The following is a 24447-nucleotide window of genomic DNA, read 5'->3' on the forward strand; positions in this document are numbered from 1 at the left end:
AGATTTTTTTCCTTGAATAATGCAAAAGTGGGTTTTAATTCCCAAAATATGCCCAAAAATAAAAAAAATTTCCTACGTACCGTCCACGTAGGACGGCACGCGAGAAACCTTTTTTTTTTTTTGTTTTGCCCAGGTAAACCGCTACTCACAGTAGCGGTTTATACACATAAACCGCTATTTCAAGTAGCTTTAAAAATATAAACCGCTATCTCAAGTAGCGGTTTATAAATATAAACCGTTATTGTGAGTAGCGGTTTACCTGGGCAAAATCTCTGAAGTTGGGGATAACACTACAAGAAAATACGTATCAACGACGGCTAAAAGCCGTCGCTAATGACAAAAAACAGTCGGTGAAATAGCACCGACGGCTTAAAGCCGTCGTTGATTTCAGCGTCCGTTTTGGCCGTCGTTGTTGTTGTTGGAGTAGCGTTTTTCATTAATAAACCGCTACTTGAAGTAGCGGTTTATATCACTCAGCGCTACTTAAAGTAGCGGTTTATATCACTCAGCGCCACTAAGTAGAAAAAAAAAATTTAGTAAACCGCTACTTCAAGTAGTGGTTTTGTTGAAGTAGAAAAAAAAAAATTCTCGCGTGCCGTCCTACGTGGACGGTACGCAGGGAATTTTTTTTATTTTTGGACATATTTTGGAAATTAAACCCACTTTTGCATTATTAAAGGAAAAAATTCAAACAAAAGATTGATATTATCATACAATATATAACGAGTCCTAAAAACATCATTTGTTGCAAATTTGATTCCATATTGTTGGTAGACCTAAAATGTGAGCAGACTTTATTATACAATACCAAATTTTGTCGATCCATGAGAATTTATTTGAAGGGAGCTCAATAGTGGAATTCCCATCTCCCACTTATGAGGTTGAGAGCTCAAATTCAATCCTGAAGTAATTTTCATATCAATAGGAAAAAAAAAAAAAATTGACTATATGAGTGCATTCATCATACACCTAGTACTATTCAAGTTATTGTTTACTTATTTGCTCAATTGGAGCTTACATATTATAAAATTATATTTTCTTTGGAGATTTCAAATGAGCAATGAGCAAAAAAAAAAAAAAAACCTCTGATGTACCATGAGCATGATACACCCGAATGTATAATACAAAAATTCCCCCACTATACTTCATTTATCTTCTTTGGAGATTTCAAATGAATAATGAACAAAAAAAAAACCCTCGAATATACCATGAACATGGTACACCCTGATGTATAAAAAAAATTCCCCCACTATACTTCATTTATCTTCCATTCTTCACATTACTTGTCATTTTCAGTTTTTAGCTTTAATAATAAATGTCCAATGTTTTTGAAATCTCTTTGGAGTCAATCTACAATTCAGTAGTGTAGAGAATTTTTGTTGCACCATTAGAAGAAAAAAAAAAAAAGGCAGATTTCTGTATTGACCTTTTGCAGCCAAATGAACTCCGTAAAAGTTCTTAGCTCCAAATCAAATATAAATATCCCCTCAAAAAAAAAAAACAAAAAAAAAATTTATTTAAAAAATTTAAGAAAGAAAAAAAGAAATAACGAAAATGAAAACTAGTACCTCTATGTACAACGAAAATGCTACATCCTGATATTTACAAAGTAAATTCTTCTGTTCTGAAAAAGAAAGAGTGTTGCTATGTGCGGTGTGCACCTGTCTAACAACTTCCTACAAAGAATGAACTTCACTGATATAGCAAGAACCCTGAAAAATCAATGAACCCCTTACATTTTACAACTAAAAGTTTGAGAGAAAACTAAATTTACCCAAAGCAAACACTGTAAAGCAAATTTTACACTCTAGATTGGCCAAGCCTTCTCTCAGCAGCCACGGCAGCAGCCACCGAAGGTGGTAAATGTGTTAAACTCCCGGTTTGCTCATTATTACTATCTGCTGCTGCAGGAGGTGCTGCTACTGAAAATAATGACTCGACGTCTTTCAGTGTTAAAATTGGTTGGTCTTGATTCCTCTTATTCCCACTGATATAAGAACTGGCATCTCTACTTTTATTCAATTTGTATATGCTTTCTTCAACTGTATCCTTAACCTGCTCAACCAATGGAGAGAGAAACAAAGTTGAAAGGTTTTAACAAAATGAAATATGTAAAGCACAATAAATGGGATTTACATAAACGGACACAAATGCAAAAAACAAAATTGATAATGTAGTATAGGAAAAAGGAAGAGGGCAGTAAATACATACTAAGAACCTATGAACAAGTGTTCTACGAGTCTGCCCAACTCGGTGCACTCTGCTGATTGCTTGCGCTTCAGCTGCTGGATTCAGTAGGGGCTCGACAAGAATGACATGCTGTGCTTCAAGGAGGTTAAGACCATTTGCTCCATGTTGAACTAAGAGGAGTAACACTTGGATAAATTTAGACTCCGGCTTTTGTCGGTCATTTATCTTGCTACCACCACCCTTTTCTGTAATCTTTTCTCCTTTAAAAATGGTTATTGCAGCTTGTGAACTTTTTCTGTGGTTACAAATGATAAATCATTTAGTTGTATCACTAAGAATTATGTAGGGACAGCCTAAATTAGAAATGAGCCGTATTATTAAGGGATGATGAGATTAGAGAGTACTAGATATTTAGCAAACAGTCTAGAAATGCCAAGTTACCTTCCTCCTTTCATACGAACATAACTAATCTCATTAGCAGCAAAAGCATGCTCCAACACATCAAGGACGTCATTCCAACTGGAGAAGACAAGAACTTTAGCCTTTGGGTCACTTGACTTTATCGACAGGATTCTTCTTGTAATTGCTTCAATCTTTAAAAAGGAAAAGAATTAACATGAGCCTAACAATATTGACAAATACTTCAACTTTTTAAAAATTCTACGGTTCTGCTACTTCTAATTTGCACGTTTGCCGACACACAACTTTGAATATTAATATCTCTAATTGCATACAAGTATAAACTACAAAAATGAAAATAAATATTAAGACAAATTTAACTAGTTATCACACGACTATATTTTCTACATGGAGATAATACAAGATAGTCGGAGTTGATTCTGTGAATAGTTTCAGAAGTCAAAGGGGTAAATGCAAATTCAGAAAAACGGAGGAAGTAACACACTACAAGAGCAGACAAAATATTAGCAACTACATAATTTAGTAAATTTTTCAGGCTTTCAGCAATAGCTTATGTAAGAAGCTCAAGCTAAGAAAATTAACCACAAGCATAGGCAGCTTCTGTGTGACAGCAAGTACCAACATATACAACCAATAGAAATAGCAAAGCCTTGAATACTTGTGTCGGACATGATAGGGTCCAACTTGGCATGTAAATTTCCATAATTTTTGGCCCAAAATGAAGTGTCAAAGACTCAAAGTGTTTGCGGTGTAGGGGATCCAACAGGGTACTTGGAATAAAATGAAGAGAAGTAGCGGACCATCAAACTTCTAGCAATTCAATTTCGAATATAGCAGGTGAGTACCTTTGTACCATAGGATCCCTGGACAAACACAGAAGCCTCAACATTTTCACTCCTTCCAACCAAGGATTTATTCAGGCTATCATCAGCAAAGGCAATACTCTTCAAATGAGAATGTTGTCGGCAAGTCGGGCATAAAATCCAATTATCTTGCACCTTGCCATTAAGAGCCGCCTTTCGCTCAGTTATTGCAAGTAAACCTGCAAAGGTATTATACTATTACAAGCAAATCCAAAACTTCCAAGCATTGAAGCCAAAATTTGGAGTTAGAAAAGTGATACTCTCTTAACAAGCTTAGAAACTACATAGGGCAAGAAAGATAAAGCTTAGGGAATGTGAGGCAAATAATAAATTTGGATACCAAGTATTGTAAGAAAAAAAATATACACAAAGAAACTTTCAGGGGGAACTGATCATGTACTTTAACTTTCTAGTCAGCAAGTAATACTGTAATAGTTCAACATTAGCACACTGCTCATGACCATCATTAAAGGCCACAACCAGACTTCCACCAATTGCGTCAATGAGACTAAAGTTTTTTTATATTTGAATTATAATTAGTATATATACACATAATATCTCTAGTTAAGATTTAAGAGTGACAATGGCCAATGCTTTAACGTGATGGCCTATAATAACTCACATTGATTTTGATATAAACACAAAGTTCACAAAATGGCTTTCCACAAGTTAGATAATGGCCTATAATAGATATCATGCTGCCCAAATTCTTCATATAACAGCCTTTAAGTCATGAACCACCTTTATATGGTTCAGTAAGTAAAAGAGCCAGCTAGTAAGAGAAGATAATAAATTTAAACCCTTCACACAATGTGGACATGAGACAGCTTCCATAATCAATGCAATTGCCAATGTCAGCTAAAACCAGGCTTTGATGGATGTTGCCTTCTCAAGCAACATGATTGCCCAGCAAAATTAGCTAGAGCGACTTACATTTGCAGCAGGTTATATGTCCACATTGAAACACCATTTTTTGTTTTTGAAGAGCTTCTTGACATACAGGACAAATCTCTTCACCCACTTTGATACTGTTTGCATTCTCTGAAGGATGAGAATCTAGCGAAGCAGCTACCTTGTTATTTGACTCTGTTTTCTGTTTAGAAATTACCAGTCCCTAGAAGAAAGTGGTTCAATTCTTATCAAATAAAAATAATAAAAGAAATCAAAAATAAAATTAAACATATAAGAGGTTCAACTATAATTTAAGCCACTTAAAAAAGGTGAAGACAAAAAAGGCCCAACTATAAGCCACTTTTAAAATCAACCGAAGGCCATATAAATCTCTAATGTTACAAGGTCCGGTGACAGACCCAGTAACATTACTATAAAAAAGAACATCAAATTAGGTATACTTTTGCTGGAGAGTGCACTTCACGTCCAAGAACAGTAGACGTCTCTAAGCCTTATTTGACAACCTAAGGAGAAATACCAATTGGATCTCCACTGCAACCGAATCATTGTAATCGGAAATTGAAAGTAAGCTCTAAGCTGCTCCAATGCTTCGTGCCTAAACCCGAAATATTTTTAAGAGACAATCATCAACACCAAAAATTTCCACTATTAATGCATGGGTCTCTTAGTTATTGTTGGATATTTTAATTGCAAACATCTGAGATAATTAAACAAAGATGTAGTAATTCACCTAAAAAGCTTGGATGTGGCGTGCTAGAAGTCAAAACAATAGAACTATGCCTCGAGTACCTTCTTTCAAAGTTTACCACTCTTATATTTAAGGGTCTCTTCTTTATCGTTTTTTTAACATTCTTTAGTAGAAGAGGCATTACCATAGAGGATCCATATTGGACTTCACGCAAACCAGTAATATATCTGCAACAGTGTAATTTCAGCATTTGTTGTTCAAGATTATTATCCACAAAGTTCTCATGCTAAATTACTATAGCTACTTGTAATCTTGTTGAGTTGCTGAATCAGCTTTTGATATGTTGTGAAACACAAACCCCGACAAATTTTCGATGTGGTTTCCCCTATGCATGACCATGGATGTATGTGTTTCGATGCATCACCATCGATGTATGTGTTTTGATGCATCAACATCACGTATATGAATGTTTATTTCCTAAGAGCATTACTGGAGTAAGTCAATCATGTCCTCTTAAACGGCACACTAATAATCTATTTGACCTAGAAAACACCAAGAAATAATGCCAGTAGCGTATATAACCAGCAGTCGTAAGATTAGGAGCCTTTATAACCTTAAATCATAAGAAAAATTCATATAGAAAGAGGAAATAGGCAATTTATTCTTTTTCTTTTCCTTCAGGAGGTTAGTTCAGGCAACTCACTAGTCATTTGAGGAGCAATACAATAGTCCAACACCAATAAAACATCAGCAGTAATTTGCTCAGCAACAGATAATGGAAGAGTTCACTGTTCAATCTATTCTTAGGTGCCCCTACTGATCTTCTCGATTATCACTGCTCAAAATTTCCTGCAAAGAGATGTGGCGGAGAAGGAAACAAGTGCCAAACTCGAGGAACAGGACGAGGACCCAGAACATAGATATCTTGAACATCGGCTTTCTATCTTCATCTCAGATTATGTAACACATCAAGCAAGAATTTAAGCTTTTTATGCCTATGTCATTTGGCCTCTTCAAGCAAATTTGCAAATAGACAAAACTCCAGTTGGAAACTTGCCCATCATCACAAAAAGATAAGAGGAAAAAAAGTCTAATAATCAAAACACAAGCACTTCAACCCATCAATATAGTAGTTACAACTAATAACTACTCCCTTTGTCTCTTATTAGTTTACCCTTTTGGGTTGTCTCTATTAGTTTACCCGCTTCCCTTTTTTCTGTTTTTGGAACGGACCCACTAGTTTTATATTATTTTCTACATAAAGCATCATTTTTCTATTTGTCACTATCCTTCTCTCTCTTGGCCCACAATAAATTAATACTCTCTCTTTCTCCTTAGGACCCAGATACTATATAAATGTGTGCCCAAAGAAGTAGGTAAACTAATAAAAGACGGAAAGAGTAATAATCTACAGATCAATATGTCAATTAGACTAGATGAACTCCTAAAGTCATCCATGCATGATGCATGTACATCAATAATCCCAAAATTGAGTGATCTACTTAATCACATTTGACCACTCAAGTTCAAGCAGTCAAACTTTGGAACCAAAAAGAACATTATCAAAATCAAACTAGTACCTGCAAATACCGAAGTTTTCCTCTTATTCGTGCTAATGCTGCCAATGACACAAATTTTTCACTTGAATTCTCCACGCTAGCAACATCAAGTTCTTCTAGGCTTAGAGCATCAATAGAATTATCATCATTATTATCTTTTAAGCGTAATCTTGAAGTTGCCATCTTAATTTCATCATATGCGCGAAGAACCTGAGCTTGAGCAGTAGCCAACAATCTTGCATGAGCATATTCCTTCCTCATTCCCTAAACAGAAAAATGTGAAATTGCAATGGCGTAAGTATCACACAGAATAACTGGACCAAGTTATATAATCAACATCAGCTGGAGAAACTCAGAGGATAACATCAAGAATACCACATAACAATGTCACTGATCATATCAATAAAGAGACTTTAGAAAGGGAAACTAACCAAAGCAACTAAAATTCAAGACATTTTACAGGTCATACCTCGAGAAGGACCAGGTGTCTGTTAGCTGCTGATACACCATCTGTTCCTAAATGTGCCTTAAAATAACTCCTTAAAACACCGAGGATTATTTCCAGCTCGGAGGGGAATCTCGAATCCTACAAAGAAGTTTGTTAAGAGTAATAATTTAATGAAACAAAATAACTAATTTTAATCAGTCCATTGTACCAATACCATTATCGCAAATCCTGGATGACAGCTCAGACTTAAAATGTAGCAGAGCACCATTGTAGGCATAAATAAGGCTCAAAAATATATGAATCTTATACTTCTAGGACATAAAAGCACTAAATTACAAATCAAATAGCTATCTGTCCTGTGCAATACATGGAATTTATTTAATTTTATTTTTTTCGGGTGGCAATGGATGGATTTGAAATCAAGTCAAGGAGAGAAAAGGACTCTAATGACCTAAATTGAAGCTTAAGATGAAGCAAGTTAAGAGAGTAAGAAAAAATTCCTAGAAATTAAAATTGGATATCATTTCATAGTAACTAAAAGACTTTATATGTTTCATAATAGTTGCAACAATTTCTTTTTGGAGGCCAAACTTTAAATCTTGACCAAAAATTTACTACTCTGGTACTCCCTCTGTTCCTTATTGATATTCCTAGTTTGACTTGCACATTTGCTTATGCACATTTTGACTATAAAAATCTGTAATTACTAATTACGTATTTGTAAAAGTCATAAAAATTTAATACTCCCTATTGATCTGAACACTCGTTGGGACATATATTTAAGGTGATAAGTTGTAATGTGGTTATCAAATGTTATTTTAAAAGTAGATGTGATAGGAGTTGGTGGGCTATTTTTTTATTACATGAGAGAAAGTTGGGTAACTTTTTTATTGATAAAAGGTAGTGTGTCGGGCAAATGAGTGTAAAAGGAATAATATATTAATAGTAAGACCATGCCAAAAATGGAAGTGTTCAAACTAAACTAGGACAAACATAAAAGGAAAGTATTCATGACAAAAGTATTATCAAAGTACTAATTGAGATGAATCAAACAAGACCCACAAGACTATGTTTTTTCTTACATATATCGAGAAAAAGTTAGAAGATTTTATGTCATTCCAAATACTATCAAGATTCCAACTAGGAACACCAAAGAACAAAGGGAGTAGTGTTTATAAAAAACATTATAATGTGAGATCTTGCTAAAATCATCTCAATACAAATTTTTAGAATATCAACTTTACATAATTTATATTAATGTAAATATATAAATGGTCAAAGTTGCGCGTTGGAGTTTGGACTCTATTATCCGAACTCGGCAATTTTTGCCAAATACCCGAGTTGGTACGACACGACACCGAGTATGAAATACGAGTCGGGTCCTTCAAATTGCAGTCGAACACGGCAGTCAACGCTAAACCCTAGTTGTTAGATCTGAAAATTTGTTGTTGATTCATGAGAAATAGGTGAGTAATATTAGGGCTTTTTGCGTCCCTAGTGAGACGATTCCAATGATGTTGTTTTCATCCATTTGTTATGGTTGTTGATAGTTAGAGGAATGAAGAAATTGCAAAGCACAAAGGTTAAAGAAGGTGAACATTTGAAGGCTCGAAGTCAAGAGGAAGAAGACTAGTTTAAAATATATGGGAGCTACATAAGGTGCATGTGTGTGAACTAGTACTACATATAAAAATACTTGCCTATTTAATTATAAAAGAACGTGGGCCAACCTAAGGAGCTTTCAATATTTTATTTTATTTTCAAATATTACATACTTTTAAAGACAAAAAGAGAAAAAAAAGGGAGTTTAGCCACGTGGACTCAACATCAGCCCCTACATATTTAAGCTGGCCAATCAGTATTATATTCTCCTCTCTCCCTTTCTTTTTCTTCTCTCCTCTTTTTAGTGTGAAAGTAATAGATCTTTTTTAGTTTGTAATTTAAATTATTGAATTTATTATTAAAATATTAAGTTTGCGTACCCGTGTCTAAATTTCGGACAGAGTCCCCCTTGAAGTGTTGTACGTTGTATTGGACACTCGAATCCGTACCCATACCCGACACTCCTAGACGAGTCCAGGTAACATAGGCGTTGGAGACCATAATATAAAACATTGCAACTTGTTAAAAAAAAGGAAGCAGTTTAATTTAGGTTCATTATTACTCTCCCTTTTTTTTTTTTCTTATCGTGCCTTAACTTTGAATTACATTTTAATTAAAATTTGTTCAGTTTAGAAGACATTGGTCCAGAATTGACTAGTGGTAGAGATCAATCATTATAATTTAGAATTTAATGTATTGAGTCTTGACATGCTTTATGTCATTCATTTGTTTCTATGAATTCTGAAGTTATAACATAACAAAGCACAATCTGCCAACTCATTAACCAAGTGAAGGCGCCATGTAGCAACCTTTTTGAACTATGAAGGGCTACACCTTCTAATTTATAGTAAGTCTGGTATAAGACTGCCTCACAATATAGTTATGGTAAGACCACCTCAAATTTTTCGTAACAGAGTCACTTTATAAGTTAAAAGGGTCACTCTATACGTTAAAAGGGTAGGGTTACTTTTAGATAATGGGTCACATTGTATCTTGAAGGGGTCAATTCTACTATAAGTGACCCTAGCACAAGTTACCCTCGTCTTACCATAAATTATGAAAGCGGTCTTATATGATATTCCCTGTAGACTTAAGCAAACTTTCTGTTAGGCTTGGCAAGCAAATTACTACTTCTTGTGTTTCTTTTAAAGTAAACACTTTCCTTTAAAGGAAATGTCACAATAAATGACACATAGCTCAGGGTGGTAAAAAACTTGTTGTTTATTATATCTTTACCCTATTTAATTGTTCCACCTACTTAATTCTCAACCCCCCCCCCCCAATTGCTTAAACAAGTGGTCCCTCACTTTTTGTCTCTAGGCTCCTTGGTATTCTCCCACTTTCCCTCAAGAAATGAGGCGTATAGACTTTTTGATAAATAGGATAAAATTAAGGAATAAAAACTTGAATTGGGATAGAGACAGAGTGAGTTAGCTGAGGCCTCAGGGCGCGCCCACATCACATCCGATACAAAAAGAGAGTGCGTGAGAGAAAACAAGTGGGGGGGCCACTTTCACATGGGAGGATGGGGTAAAAATCCCAATTAAGGTAAAAGTTTATTTGTGGATTCCAAAAGAAAAAAGAAATACAGGACGTTTATTTGAGAAAGAAAGGAGTAGTGTATTACAAGGCAAGAATCAGTTAATAGGCATTACAATCCACCCCCCCCCCCCCCCCTCCTCCCTTCTTCTGAAAATTCTATTGTGCTCCCAAGAAAACATGGTGCACTCAGTAAATTTGTTCCATTTTTTATGAGTAAGATATTCTATTTCAACAAATGTTCGTTTTAGGCATATTTTCAGCGAAAAAATATGTTATATTTCCCGGGAAAATTGTTCTATTTTCAACGAGCAAATGTTCTATTTCAACAAATGTTCATTTTAAGAATATTTTTCAGCAAAAAGTATGTTCTATTTTCCGTGAAGATTGTTCTATTTTCAATGAGCAAATGTTCTATTTCAATAAATGTTCGTTTTACACTTATTTTCAGCAAAAAATATGTTCTATTTTCCGTGAAAATATGTCCTATATTTGATGAGCAAATGTTCTATTTAAGTAACTGAATTATGGTAATGTTACACTCCAACTAGTAAAATGTTCATTTTCGTAATTGAATTCTGGTAATGTTCCACTTCAATAGTTTAATGTTCGTTCTCGTAAGTGAACTCTTGTAATGTTCGTTCTAGTAAGTGAACTCTTGTAATGTTCTAATTCAACAATAAAATGTTTCGTTTTCGTAAATGTTCTATTTTACATTGTGGGAGCACAATTCTCATTGTGCTCCCGGGAACACAATCCACGGATTACCCTTCTTCACCCCTAAAACAGAAAAAAAACAATAAAAAAAGAGGATGTAACGAATGAAAAACTTACCATGAACATTTTCCCAGAATCCCTTTTGCTTCTGCCTTCAATTTCTACACTAGTTGATGCATGATTTTTTGACTTTTGTTCCAGATTCCAGTAAAAATGATTCCTCTCCAATCTTTTTTTTTGTAAATCTACAGCCTCCTCAGCACATGAGATAACTCCTCCATTGTTCCCTTTTCTGAGAAAGAGCCTAGCCTCGTAAGCCTAAGAAATGAAAAATAAGTAATAACTAAGAAACATGACACAAGCAGCAATCTCATCCTGTCACATGATTGAGCAAGAGATCAACACATACCTGGAATAACTCATCCATTTCACAGTGAACACACAAACGACCATCCACATTCACATAGCAATTTGGACAGTATCGTACACGTTCAACATCTTCATCTCTTGGTTTTTCCATTGTTTGATCAACTTCCAGCAGCTGATCTAATAACCTTCTTCGAGAAGCTTCCAGTGAGTCCAAACCACTTTGGATAGAATACTTGAGTGCATTTATACTCTGAAAACTGGAACATAATAATAGAATAAGAACAATTAATAGGTAAGACAATAAGGTAAGTAGTTTAGAGAATACCAGGAATTCATGAACCTTCCCACAAAACAAATTTCACCACAATTGCTAAAATTTATCAGCTACCTATTATGGAATACCATGAAATAGAAAAAAAAAAGAGCTAGATAACATTTTCAACATCTACTCCCTTTGTCTGAATATTAACTTTCCATTTAGGATGTTCCACAATAATCTTTCCAGTTCAGCACTTTAAAGTCGCATCTCTCCGTCACATCAATCCTAAGTCTCTCTCCAGTTCAGCACTTTCTCTTAGTACTTTTGCTCTCAGCTATCTGCTATCAATTTTTTTTATTCAGTATTCAACATTTGTTCTTGATCACTCTGCCAAAAGCTCATGGGAATTTTGTATTGGGGTGGAGGCAGTATTTCAATAAGATTTCACTCCAATAAATTGATAAATCAGTTGAGAAATCACAGAACAGAAAGACAAGTATGCTGTTAATAAGCACAGCTCTTAATCACATCAACAATCGTACTTCTTAATGGGCCAAGCATCTTCGAAATACGAGAAGTGGGATCCTCAGCTAAGCCTTGGATAAACCTTGGAAATCTTAATGCTATAATGCCTTTCAGATCCTCCTAACCATAATCCTAGTGCAATAATTCTTGCTAAGAAGAACGCCCATCTGGTGGCGATTCCACCCAGAACATCATGGGTTACTCCAACAGCACATCCTTGTACAATTTTAAGGCTTAGCATCTGCCAATTTATTATGGACCCAAATAATGGATTCAATAAGTTCTTGCCAATAGCCATGCCTGCTAAACACATACAAAATGAGCACCTAGAAAAAGAGACCATATGCAGATCATTACAGATGCAGAAATTGCCTATCATATTAGTACATAATTGACATGGCTTAGCTTAGGTTAATGTGAACCATCCAAAAGCTAGAGATAAGGATAGGAGTTAGCTCAAGTGGTAGAGCGCTCCCCCTTGGCCCCTGAGGTCAGGGGTTCGATCCTTACCCCCAATATTATGCTGGGGTATTTCCTTAGCATCATAGCCAATGTGCTGGTGTTTCCTACAGGCTAGTAGCCTTGTAGGGGTTAGCCCTTGGGCTGACTTAATTTCCTAATCAAAAAAAAAAAAATCAAAAAGCTAGAGATCTTAAATTCACAAAAATAAAGATTATCTCAAAAATGGAGGTGACCAAATTTTGGAGAACATAAAGACCTCAATAGACTAAATAGCACAAAATCAGCAATCATGAGAAAAAGTAGCAAATTTGGCATCTAAGTTTCAGTCCAACAATTATTTAAATGAAAAGAATCTGAATTTATAACAAACCAGGACGATGTTTTTGATGCTTTTGGAATGTTTTGGTTGGCTAAAACTGCATTTTCAATCTTCTGTGACAACTCGTTAGCTGCTTCTTTATTCTGTTCAATCTGTTGGAGGGCTCCCAGCCACCAGACTCTGTTTTTGTTCTCTCTATCGTTTAAAGAACTGCACACCTTCAAAATGCAATATGATAAAGGTGATTAAGTACTCAGAAAAGATACAAGGCAAGATTTAGCGGTCAACCAGGTACATGACAAAACATGATAAAGGGAACATCCAAGAGGGTAGAAGTAGAACAAAAAAAGTTAGTTAAACAAGAGTGGACTATATATTTATCATGAATTGATTTGCTATGAGTTGAAAATCTTCAATATGTAAAGAAAGAGAGTGAGACCAGACAACGGCTAGACGACATGCTTTATCAAGTGCATGACGAAATACTTGGTGAAAGTATCTATGAGATATTGAAATTAAAAGCATTTCAAGAAGCAAACTACATATTTAATGTGAAGCAGTGCAGATGCATTAGTGAGCAGTAGATCATCTTGCCTGGGCCTAGAGTGAAAAATAAGAAACCAGTCCCTCAAGGGACATAAAACATGTCAGGCATCACGAAAGAAAAAAGGGAGAGATATTAGCCAAAAGAAATAAGAGAGCAAGTGTTGTGAGCACTTGCAAGAAAAAGTTGTGGGAAACAAAAGAGGTTAAGATAATGCTACAAAACAAACAATGCCACTTGTGATTTTTTAGAAATTAGGAATCAATAAATATGCTATGTAGGCACACCAAGCTTTTCAAAATTTTATTATACCTCAAATAGGACATGAATCCAAGATACTGCTGTCTTAAGGTGGCATATTCAAATATATGCCAAACACAATAGGTAGCAATAGAAGGAGGCAGAACAATCACTGCATGTGCACTACAATTTACAATGGTTATTTGCTGCTTCCTCTTCCAATTGGCACTCTTAGCAGTGAGGCTAGCAGGCACCGCTTCCATAACACTAGATCAGGAATTTTAGGACGGGTAACAGCATCATTGTCCCTTGACAAAAATATGATCATTTTAATTGGTGAATCCAGAGACAGATTCATAATGGCCAGCCATTCTTATCCACTGATTTCATGATACAGAACACACGAGCATGCACATCTCAATTCTCAACATAATGCAGAAAGTTGACAGTAGATACACATGGGTACTTTATGCCAAAAATACTTCCACATAAACAATTTAGAAGATTTGCATTGACATTGAAATATCACCCTTGCTTACCAAAGAGAGAGGTCATTTCCATGTTATATTTGAGGATTTAGATGCAGTAGCGAGTGGTACTTATTCGCAAATAGTCACTATGGGAAATCAAGCTGATTTACAAGACATATTAAAGAGTTAAGAGAAGCTATACCTGCATATATGACTTCTGGAACTCCTGTTGAGCTTGTGACAACCTTATATAGAATCCAGATAAGTATTTCCGGCTTATAGCCTCACATATATCAGTCAAGCTTTCAAGACTTGAGACAAGTGGTGCATGGGGCTCTGTATCACATAATTTACCACCTTTTGAGACATCTGTCGAAACATTGCAGTTCAAGTCAGTGGTTTTGTCAGTAATAACAGCCCTCTCGAAGTAATTATCTCCAGTAACTTTTTGATTCTTCATGTGATCATGACATGCAGTGATGGCACTCATTTCAGAAGACTTCTCTTCAGGGATTTCATTTAGCTGTCCCCCACAAAATGATACTTGTTCCAAGATGTTTGAGGCTGATTTGAGAATCTCAGAAAGATTGTGATTTATATGAAGATTTAACAAAGGGTCCAGACGGAAATCATCAGAATGTTCTTCAGCTAAAGCTAATGCCTCATTATACAATGATGTAGCATTAGATAATTCGCCTCGGATGATTGCTATACCCGCTAGCCCATTCAATGAAGAAATTACTTTCCTTAATGCTTCCTCGCCCTCCACCTTGGTTTTACTTATAAGAACCTATAGATTTAGTAAAGATTCGATCAAATTTTAAATGGGATAGATCATATATCCCAATATCATAAATCGAGAGTACATGTTATAAGTGAGAATTACATATAATATTTCATCCATGGTCATGGGGGACCGTTGGAGAGAACGCAATCCAGATCCTCCCACTTGAGGGTGGCAGCATGCTTGACGAAGCTTCAGAAGTGAATTTAGCAACTTCGTAGCCTCCAAATGGGTAATAAAAGGATCATATTCAGATGACAAGGCTCCTGGAAGAAAGAACAGATGTTACAAGTTACAACGAAATCCACTGCACTTCCCTTTTTCTGCTAGTATAGGGATGGATCATGGGTGACTTCTTAAAAAGGCCACTTCATCATTCAGGCTAAAAGATTCTACAAACCTGAGCAATCTTTATTCAAAATCTCCCTTTTGAACCTTACAAGAATTTCGCGAGCAAAATCCACACAAGTTTCATGTTGCCTTTGGTAGAAGTGTTCTTCAACTGCAGAGAAAGAAAGCCAGGAGATTTGTTCTTCCTGTGGAGGAAGCTCAAGCTCATCTGCCACGTGTGACTTTGAGGAACGCCACATCAGTTGTCTGAATAACTGATGTGTGAATGCCATAGCTGCTACATCCTTCCGCTGTAAAAGTTAAGTGCAAAGTCAGCATCATCAAATGAGTCTTCGAAAACAGAACGAGTGTATTCCCTTCATTTTTTATGGTATAGTGATCACTGTTCACTTCTACAAATGTTATACTTCCTCCGTTTCAAAATAGATGCTACATTGTTGACTTTTCCACTATTCATGAATGAGGTTTGACCATGCATTATTTACTATTAGGTAAAATCAAATGTTATAATGTAATATGTTGTTGAATTTGTCTTAATGTATATTTTCAGAAAATCAAAATTTTATACTTTACTCTAATACATAATTAAAGATATTAGTAGTCAAAGTAGTGCCTCGACAAGCGTTTTAGTCAACAATGTACCATCTATTTTGAAACGGAGGAAGTAAATATTTTGTCAACTTCAGTTAACACAGCATTAGCAATATATATTGACATTATATATTGTATTCATAATATCAAAACATCTTATGCTCTTACACAAGGTAAATTTCACGTTACATTCGTAGAATGACTTGTGAGAATATTCTTTTGCTAAAATGCCTCAAATATATTATATAAGGCAACACATGGGGGACACCAAAAAATAGAAAAAGGAATAAAAGAAAAAGTAATAGGGGATACTAACTGTTTCATTTGAATGAAAAAAGGAGGGAAAGTAGGACATTTAAACTGAACATCAGTTTTTTGAGAAAACAAAATGTAAAGACAGTTTTTTCTAACCAATTAATTTTATTTTCTACTTCATATGTTATCACACGTTATTGCACGCATTGCGTGCATATAAAGCTAGTAGATAACAAAGAGAGGGGGGGTATTTTTAAATAAATAATAAAAGCTCAAGCAACTCTTGAGACAGCTCCTCCCCTTTTGAGACTTCCAAACTTGGTTGTGAAACGATCGCATTCATAACTAGCTTTACAGATCATACTTATATTTTGTCAAGCATTAAGTTAGATGATATTGGATTGAAGATCCACTGTACACAGCCTCTTGCAAAAAAGTGAAAGCTTAAAAGAGACTCTTAAGTTGTATGGATATGGCTGCATATTTAGACCTGACCTAGGTGGAACTCATGGAAGCCTCTTTGGAGGCATCAGGATAATGATGCATTTTTAACGGAAACTCATAAAGATGCACCAAGAAGAAATTGTCAAAACTCCTTTTCTTTTTATTTTTGCTTAGGGATAAACAATCTCATCATACACTAATGATGATAAAATTTTCCTTTTTGGGGTAAATGAGGTCTTATTCTTCAGCAAAATTTTCAATTTAGTTATTTGTTATGAACAATACTTGATACGAATGCAACAAAAACAACCCAAAGCCAATCCAGCAATACAAGGATAAATGAGAACCAATAAAGTCAATTACAAGTTAGTGCACAATACCTTTGGAATATTATTAAATGATAGATTCAAGACATAACCTATTGTAAAAAACATTGCATGCCTGTATTATATGCAAGATGTAATTCAAAGCTAATAAAGAAAACAAATAAAAACATGAAAGTAGAAACATAATTACTTCTAGCAGTAACAGAAGCTGAATGAAGGTATAGGATTTAAGAGTCTCAATCTACCAATCTCACACACTCATCCACTCGTTCGTATATAACCAGCAAAAAAAGGTATGACCCAGGGTCCCACTAATATCTTCCAAAGAGAGCACAGTAACATTTGAACTAATTTGAAGTATACTTAACCACCTACCTCATATGGTTCTCGAATAACTTCAGCCCACCACCTAAACACATCAAATGGAGCCGCTTTAAGGAATCTGAGAAGACCATATAAATCATCCAACTTCCTCTGGATAGGAGTTCCTGTAACACACCAGCGCTGTTTTGCATGTAGACGCGAGGCCATCTCTGCTGCGGCAGCAACATTATTCTCCACCATTTGAGCTTCATCTAAGCAAATTCTCCACCAAAAGACTCTGGTCAGAAGGGTTGGAACCACAGGATACCTGTAACAATATGTTCGTATTTTCTGTAAATTGCTCATCAAAACATCATAATATCCCAACATACAACCTCAGATATAGACTAGCGAATGTCTTACCAACAGAAATATGTGCACATCATCACAACAGAACATAAAACCTCTTCTCTGACAATGGCATTGCAGAGGAGAGACACACTGACATACAAGTAACCATATTTCCTCCCCCCTCCCCCGAAAAAGAAAATGCAAATGAAAATTGTGAAGATCCTGACCCAACATTGTATCCAAACCTTTACTTCCAAAAAAAAGTACTTTTCTCTTATCTTGACTTTTCAAACATCTGCAGAGATGATGAAGCAGGAAAGGGGGCGCATATCCATGACTGGCAGAAAAAAATATATATTGAATGGAATGGACAATAGAAGAGCTCTAAAATAAAAAGTTTTTTCTGAACCTTGGGCACGGGTTACTAGGCTTCCACCAAAACAAGGTATGGAAAAAATTAGATGCACGCAGCTTTTACCATGTTCCTTAAATATCAATATCATAATAAATACAATAAGAAGCACCATCAACTCACAATAAATATAACTTGGCAAAAACTAACAGAAAAATTGTTGGATGAGAGAAACCTTTTTCCGTATCTCATTAAGCGGCGATCCCCTTCATGCCTCTCTGAATCATGTGACAGATCATCTCTCAGTACATCATATGTCGTCAAGACAATGTCAGCAGAGACAAGTTCGTTGATATCCATTGCAGAGGAATTCAATAGAGAAACTTCTCTCACACCTTCATAGATACAAATTCTCAAGGAACCTGGTCTTGTATGACTGCAAGATAGATAAGCAATCAATAACGAGCTAACATCAAATGAAAGCTCAGCTACATATAGTTTGAGTAGAATGCAAAAAACTAGTATCAAAATTGTTGTTATGTAAAACAAAACGTGAGCAACAATAACAAACAACAAATATGACATCAGATATTTGCTAGACATCCTTAAGTTTGCAGGAAGGAAATCCAGATTTTGATGAATTGTTGGCAACATGACGAAATAGTATCTATAACGGGTCAAAACATGGATCACGTGGCTAAGAGCATGTTAGACATTATGCCACACAAGTCCTCAACATGACATAATTTTGCAGTCTGTCCATCTCCCCCCCTTCTCATCCTCTTCTAGTCTTCTTTCTACTTCTCCTCCATCACACCCTTCCTCCTCTTCCTCTTCCTCTTCCTTTGCCTATCCCCAGCCTCCCTCCAGGTGGTACATGACATGAAATCAAGTGTTTTGATCCATGCATATTTCAACTCGAGGAATATGTTCTTTGGTCCACGATATCAATTCTTGATTTCTTCTCAAAGTTGAAGTTGGCGGTTTTGCACCTTATTGGTTTGTCGGTTTTAACTCCATTAATCTGATGTGGGGCTTTCAAAAGTCATCACTAACTTTTGGTTTTGATTAAGGTGAGCGAAAAGAATTATGGGTTAAGAAGAATTTGGCTAATGATAATGGGATCATTAGTAATATGGGAATGATTACATATAGTGGGTTTTTGTTCTCTGCAACTATTGTGGCAGCAAAAGTTAGTGGATTTGGTTAGTTTGGTTATTTGTGCAAATAAAAAATTTAGCGGCAACAATCAACTTTTTTACAGCTAAGCTCAAGATTAGTGTCATCATGGGCAATGATTGGCTTAAAAGTGAATCTTTGGCACCATATTATTTGGGGAGAAAGAAAAGGAGAAACAGCAAACAGTATGTACACATCTTGGGAGCTACTATAGCTTTGGCAAGAAGAGCTGCTTGTTCTCCAAGGAAATCCAGCTTATTTTGTTATCCTAATATACTCATGATTAGGAGTTAAAACTACCTACTTGGACTAAATTAGGAAACAGAAAGGAGCAATTTGGTAAGTTGGTAACTCGTACCACCTATAAATCATGTACACCACCATGTTCTAATAGTGTAATTGGCTTATTAGTTTCACAAACCTGCTTTAGGACTTTATTTTGTTTGATTATTCTACCATAAATGTGAGCCTTATGTTTTCTAGGACTCTTACGTAATTAGAACAGTTCCTCAATAATAAGATTTACATGTAATTAATCATAGAGAGTACTCTATTGCAATTAGGAGACCTAGCAGGCCAGCTTAAAGATATTCTAGGTAATGCCTGTACATATGACATTAGGAGTATAACGTTTTCTTTATGAGATCAGTTTATGAAATTAAATTGAATGATAGATAAAAGCTTGAAGATCTTATTCATTTATTTGACTTTGTTGCTTTAAGTATGTTTTGATTATGATTAGAGTTAGGCCTTTTGCTTGAGTTTAACAACTGGTGTTACATTAGTTGTGTCGGTTTAGTCTAATCCATTTATCCATATCACTCCAAATGCTTGATTCAATGGACACAAATACACTAAAAACAAGCAAGATTATAATAATAGAGCCATAGTTCATACCGAAGTATTTCAGAATGCCACTGAGGCAATATTGGAGCAGGACATATAATAAGGGTAGCTCCAGACTCAACAGGAGACCTAGTAGCTTGGATCAACTGCGAGCAAATTTGACAGACATGTTCATCATTCTTCATGACAACGTCCGGATCATTTTTCTTCCTTTTGTTATTGTTGTGATGTTCCTTCGAAGCCTCCTTAGCCCTTCTTTTTCCTTTAGAAGGAGAAAAACCAACACAATCTCCATGCTGCCATGCATCACATACATCACACTGAACCCACAATCCTTCATATTTGTAACTTTCACTCAGTGCACCACATACGCATTCCACCCGCTCTCTCTTCAGTCTTTTAAGCCTGATTTTCTCTGTCTCTGTACCATCTGATATACTCACAGAAGAACTGCCACATTCAGATGATGACTTAGGATGAGCGTATATACATGCAAGAAGCTCAACAGTTTTCCCCAAACCCATCTCATCTGCAATATATACGGACAACAGAAATCAAACCCATGCAAACTTCGAATTGTCTACACTTTTAGTGTCTTTGAACTGTTGTGTCGTCTACATTAGAAAAACGCAATAAGCATAAAATTAATGAACTAATAGAAGAGCAGCTATACCATCTTTGTAGAAGATTCTTAATGTTAAATAATTGTCTATACTATCAGAGCCCTCATTATAGAGTGCCTCACATTTTCCTGGTGAGTTTGTACTTTGTAGGCAAAATCTTCTGATTTCTCAGCTTCACAATTTCAGCAGCGCAACTAATGCCCTTGTGCTCTTGCTGTACTAGTATTCATTGTCATCCAAGTCTCTTAAGAGGATATGATCTAAAGTTAGTTATCTCTGACATGTAGGAACACAACTAGGCATGTCTCAAATTTACGAAGGAATATACAAAAACCAACATAACAAAACACATCTTCAAGCAAATTGATAATTGTTTTTTATAATGTTTACACAATCACATCATCAACGTGGACCTAAATATAGATGGTATTCTTATATGCGCAAACATGATTCGTTTTCCCAAATACCAACTCAAAAGTATTCTTCCATCTATATCAACCTCTCTTGGAACCAACACTGCCCTGATGTGGTACCGGCTTTTACAATGAACAAGGATAAAAGTTAATCAAAGGCTCTTACCAGCAAGAATACCGCCGATGACATATGAAGAGGGGATCTCTTGAGACAACGAAACGTTCCCACTAGCAGAAGAAATGGGAAAAAGAGAACGAATAAGAGCAAAGTCAAGACTGATGAAGAAGATGAAATGCAGAAATATCAACTCTTTCAGGAAGAAGATGAATAAATTAATTTAGTGAACTAAAGAAACAGAGACATAATGTGTACAGACTACAGAGACACTCGATTATTGCAAGCCTAAATTGTACCCCATATTCAGCCTTGCTGCAAATTGATTCTAGAAATCCACATATAACTACAGAATACTGTGACAAATACAAAAGATAACCGGCAAGATGACTAACACATCATGGAAAGAAAGAAAACATAAAAATGATGATATTGCATCTGTCGGCTAGTCCGTGCATGAGGATGTGTTATTCAGCTGGAAAAAAGTTCCTGGTCAAGAACCACTCTATTTGGGACAGATTAACAAATAAAGTACACATATATTAATGATTCGGACAACAACAAATTTCTATAGATCAAAGTAGGCTTCCCATGCGACAGAATGCCACTTGATCCAGATCATGATCCCATGAGACAGAATTTGCTCGCGACAGCTTTGAATTTGAAATGTCATTATAATCTTTCACTCGTTTTTCATGGTTTTTTGTATAGAACCATCTGCGATCTCATCTGCAATTTCTACTGCTAGAGTCCTTAGAGTGTGTTTGTTTGGGTGGAAAACATATTCCTTGATAAGAAGATTTCCCATGCGACAAGTGCTGCATTTATTATGCCAAAACATATTCCTTGAAAGTAGGTTTCCCATGCGACAGAATGCCAACCCCCGTGTTGTCTTTCTAATTTAACTCTTCATTACTCATCATAAAAAAAATTGAACTTCCCAAAAGTCTATAGATCCCCCTTCTAAGGTTTAATCTTGAAAACTAGTGCTCCATACAATCCACACACACACACATCCAACATTTATATTCATTTGTCTGATCTAGCCCTTTATTATTTCATGTAAGAGAGATATCTTCTTCACTGTACAAAACATTTGATCCATCTTAGGTGAGCCGCCCCTAATATTCATTGTCATCCAAATGTCTTAAGAGGATATAATTTAAAGCTAGTAATCAACAGATAATGCCTACAAACTCACCAAGAATATTTTCAAGAGGACATTATCATAGTATTCATGAATAGTACATTAAATATCCTTTCAAAAATATTTGTAACCCCCTGATAAATTTTCAAACTTCATATTGTACCTTCACGCTGCAATCAAATATACTCCCTCCACCCCTCAAAGGATTGTCCATTTGCTAGTTTTATGGTGGACTAGTTTTTATGTGCACGCGATGCATGCGGAAATACGTAGAATATTATTTTTTGGGGGGGATGTAGAAAATTAAATTAATTGTTAATTATATTTGATAAATTAGGGATATTTGAATTGTTGATGGTTTTCTTTCTGTAATGACTTTTTTTATTTTTTAAATTAATGAGGATGTTTCCTTTTTTATTTTTAAATTTTTTATTTTTGAATTAAAGTAAGTAGTTAGAATAGAGAGGTAATGAGGGTAAAATGGGGTTTCTAATATTTTGGTGTCCTACCCCTCTTCCCATATAGAATAGAGATTCACAATCCACTGCCTTGATCCACTTGGCTACATCTGCCCCTTTCTAATTAGTTCTTTATCTTTGATTAATTTTTTACTAGTAAAGGAGCAATAACCAATTTCTTGAAAGAACAGGAAACCGGCACTGGTTGAAGGCTCTCTAATACACACCTTTGACCATTAATATCTTTTATTATGCATTAAAATACAACTATAAAAAACAGGGAAAGGGGTATATATCTTGAACTTTCCTGGAGCCTAGCTTAGGGTATCGGTGGGGACAAGATGATGTTGCCGAAACATTGATGTAAATCAGTGATCCCACTTTATACTCATAATCATCTAAAACAAAAGGCATTCTCTGTTCATCCTCTGAACTAAATCAGCAGTTCCATTCGGGAGAGGGGGGTGCATTTACAGATAACATATTGCAAAAGTCCAAAGACATACCTAAATGGATTGTAAAACACTTTTGAACGAGAGTCCAGAATATCCACAGCCACAGACAAAGGAGAATAAGATAGACTGTGTTCCCACACAGCCGAATCCTGCAAAGCACACTTCTCCCTTTGTACCATCCAATAAGCAGCCCGAAGCTGATATGGTCTAAGCTCAGGGAGCAAATCAGGCAAATCAGCATCCAGCATCGGGCAATCTCTACACACGAACATATTGCAATAAGCTCAAAATGGTAAGTAAATCATCTATTAGAACACATATACATAAACAAATCCGTATACACACTCACTTTGATCGCTTAATGGCTTCATAAAATCTACCAACGTCGAACTTTGAACCTTCAAAGCTGCAATTATCAACCTCTGAATCGGAATCCTTTTCCATTTCACTCAATAAACAGACCCCATACCGAGCCTCAGACGTTGTCAACTCAGGCCGAAGCCAACCCATTACACTCATCATGCTCTTCTTCCATACCTGCCTAGTGCTATCTATAAGTGATTCACAAGCATCAAACACACTCTGAAGCATCTCCACCCTAATTCTAAGTGAAGAAACATCCTCAGATAATTTAACCCCGAAAATTGGCCTCAACGTCAAAAACTTCAAACTAACCAAATGAGCTAACCCAGAAACTCCATCATCACTCCCATCAAACTGTCCACTAACAATCACATCAAAATCACCAATTTCACCACCTGCCCTAGTTTTCACAAATTCCAAATGTATATTTTCAGATGATAAAATTGGCCAACGCCCCAACTTTATTCGACCCACATGTTGATTAACATTACATAATCTAATCCTTAAACAATATTCATCATTTAATTCAGACCCAAAAAATTCTGAACTTAAATTTAAATTACTAAGTACAATTTCAGATATATCTCTATGTTCCATTAAATCCCAACTTCTCCTATCAATATCAACAAAAAAGGGGGTATTTTGAGTATTACCATCATCAAATTTAGCTGAATTTTCAGCAGAATTGCTAGTGGTTCCATTTTCAAACACTCCCACAGAGCGCCGAGGTTTCTTTTTAATCCTGCCCATCTCCTACTTTGAATAAATTTGCCAAATTCAATCAATAAAACATAACGTTCCAAAAATACTGAATTTAATTGATTAGTGGGTTGTAGAGGAAGAATTCTAAAACTAAAAACCCAGAAAATTGGAAATGAAAAAAATTACTGAGTACGGGGGACATTGTGAAAAGGGAGTTACCTAGAGGAGGGAAAGGACCGTAGGAGTTTTGGATATATGATGGG

The 24447-nt window shown here is 35.7% G+C and overlaps 1 protein-coding gene across 2 annotated transcripts; it reads right to left on the reverse strand.

The window, feature by feature from the left end:
• Positions 1–1571: 1571 nt before the first annotated feature.
• LOC104887156 (uncharacterized) lies at positions 1572–24447 on the reverse strand. Of its 2 annotated transcripts, XM_048638200.2 has the most exons (20): positions 24404–24447; positions 23469–24235; positions 23171–23377; positions 21111–21172; positions 19960–20437; positions 18119–18319; positions 17253–17508; positions 15311–15551; positions 15013–15176; positions 14329–14916; positions 12924–13090; positions 11348–11564; positions 11056–11256; positions 7102–7218; positions 6654–6896; positions 4407–4587; positions 3456–3652; positions 2632–2783; positions 2212–2485; positions 1572–2055 (listed from the first exon to the last, which is right to left on the reverse strand). In XM_048638200.2, exons 2-20 carry the CDS (start codon positions 24230–24232, stop codon positions 1801–1803), a joined length of 4965 nt encoding a protein of 1654 aa, XP_048494157.1. In that variant the 5' UTR covers positions 24233–24235; positions 24404–24447; the 3' UTR covers positions 1572–1800. The 2 variants fall into 2 exon arrangements, with proteins under 2 accessions (XP_048494157.1, XP_048494158.1); XM_048638201.2 differs by lacking the exons at positions 21111–21172; positions 24404–24447 and having other exon boundaries at positions 23469–23642.

This window comes from Beta vulgaris, chromosome 2, assembly GCF_026745355.1.
Source record: "Beta vulgaris subsp. vulgaris cultivar EL10 chromosome 2, EL10.2, whole genome shotgun sequence".
Classification (NCBI taxonomy): domain Eukaryota; kingdom Viridiplantae; phylum Streptophyta; class Magnoliopsida; order Caryophyllales; family Amaranthaceae; genus Beta; species Beta vulgaris.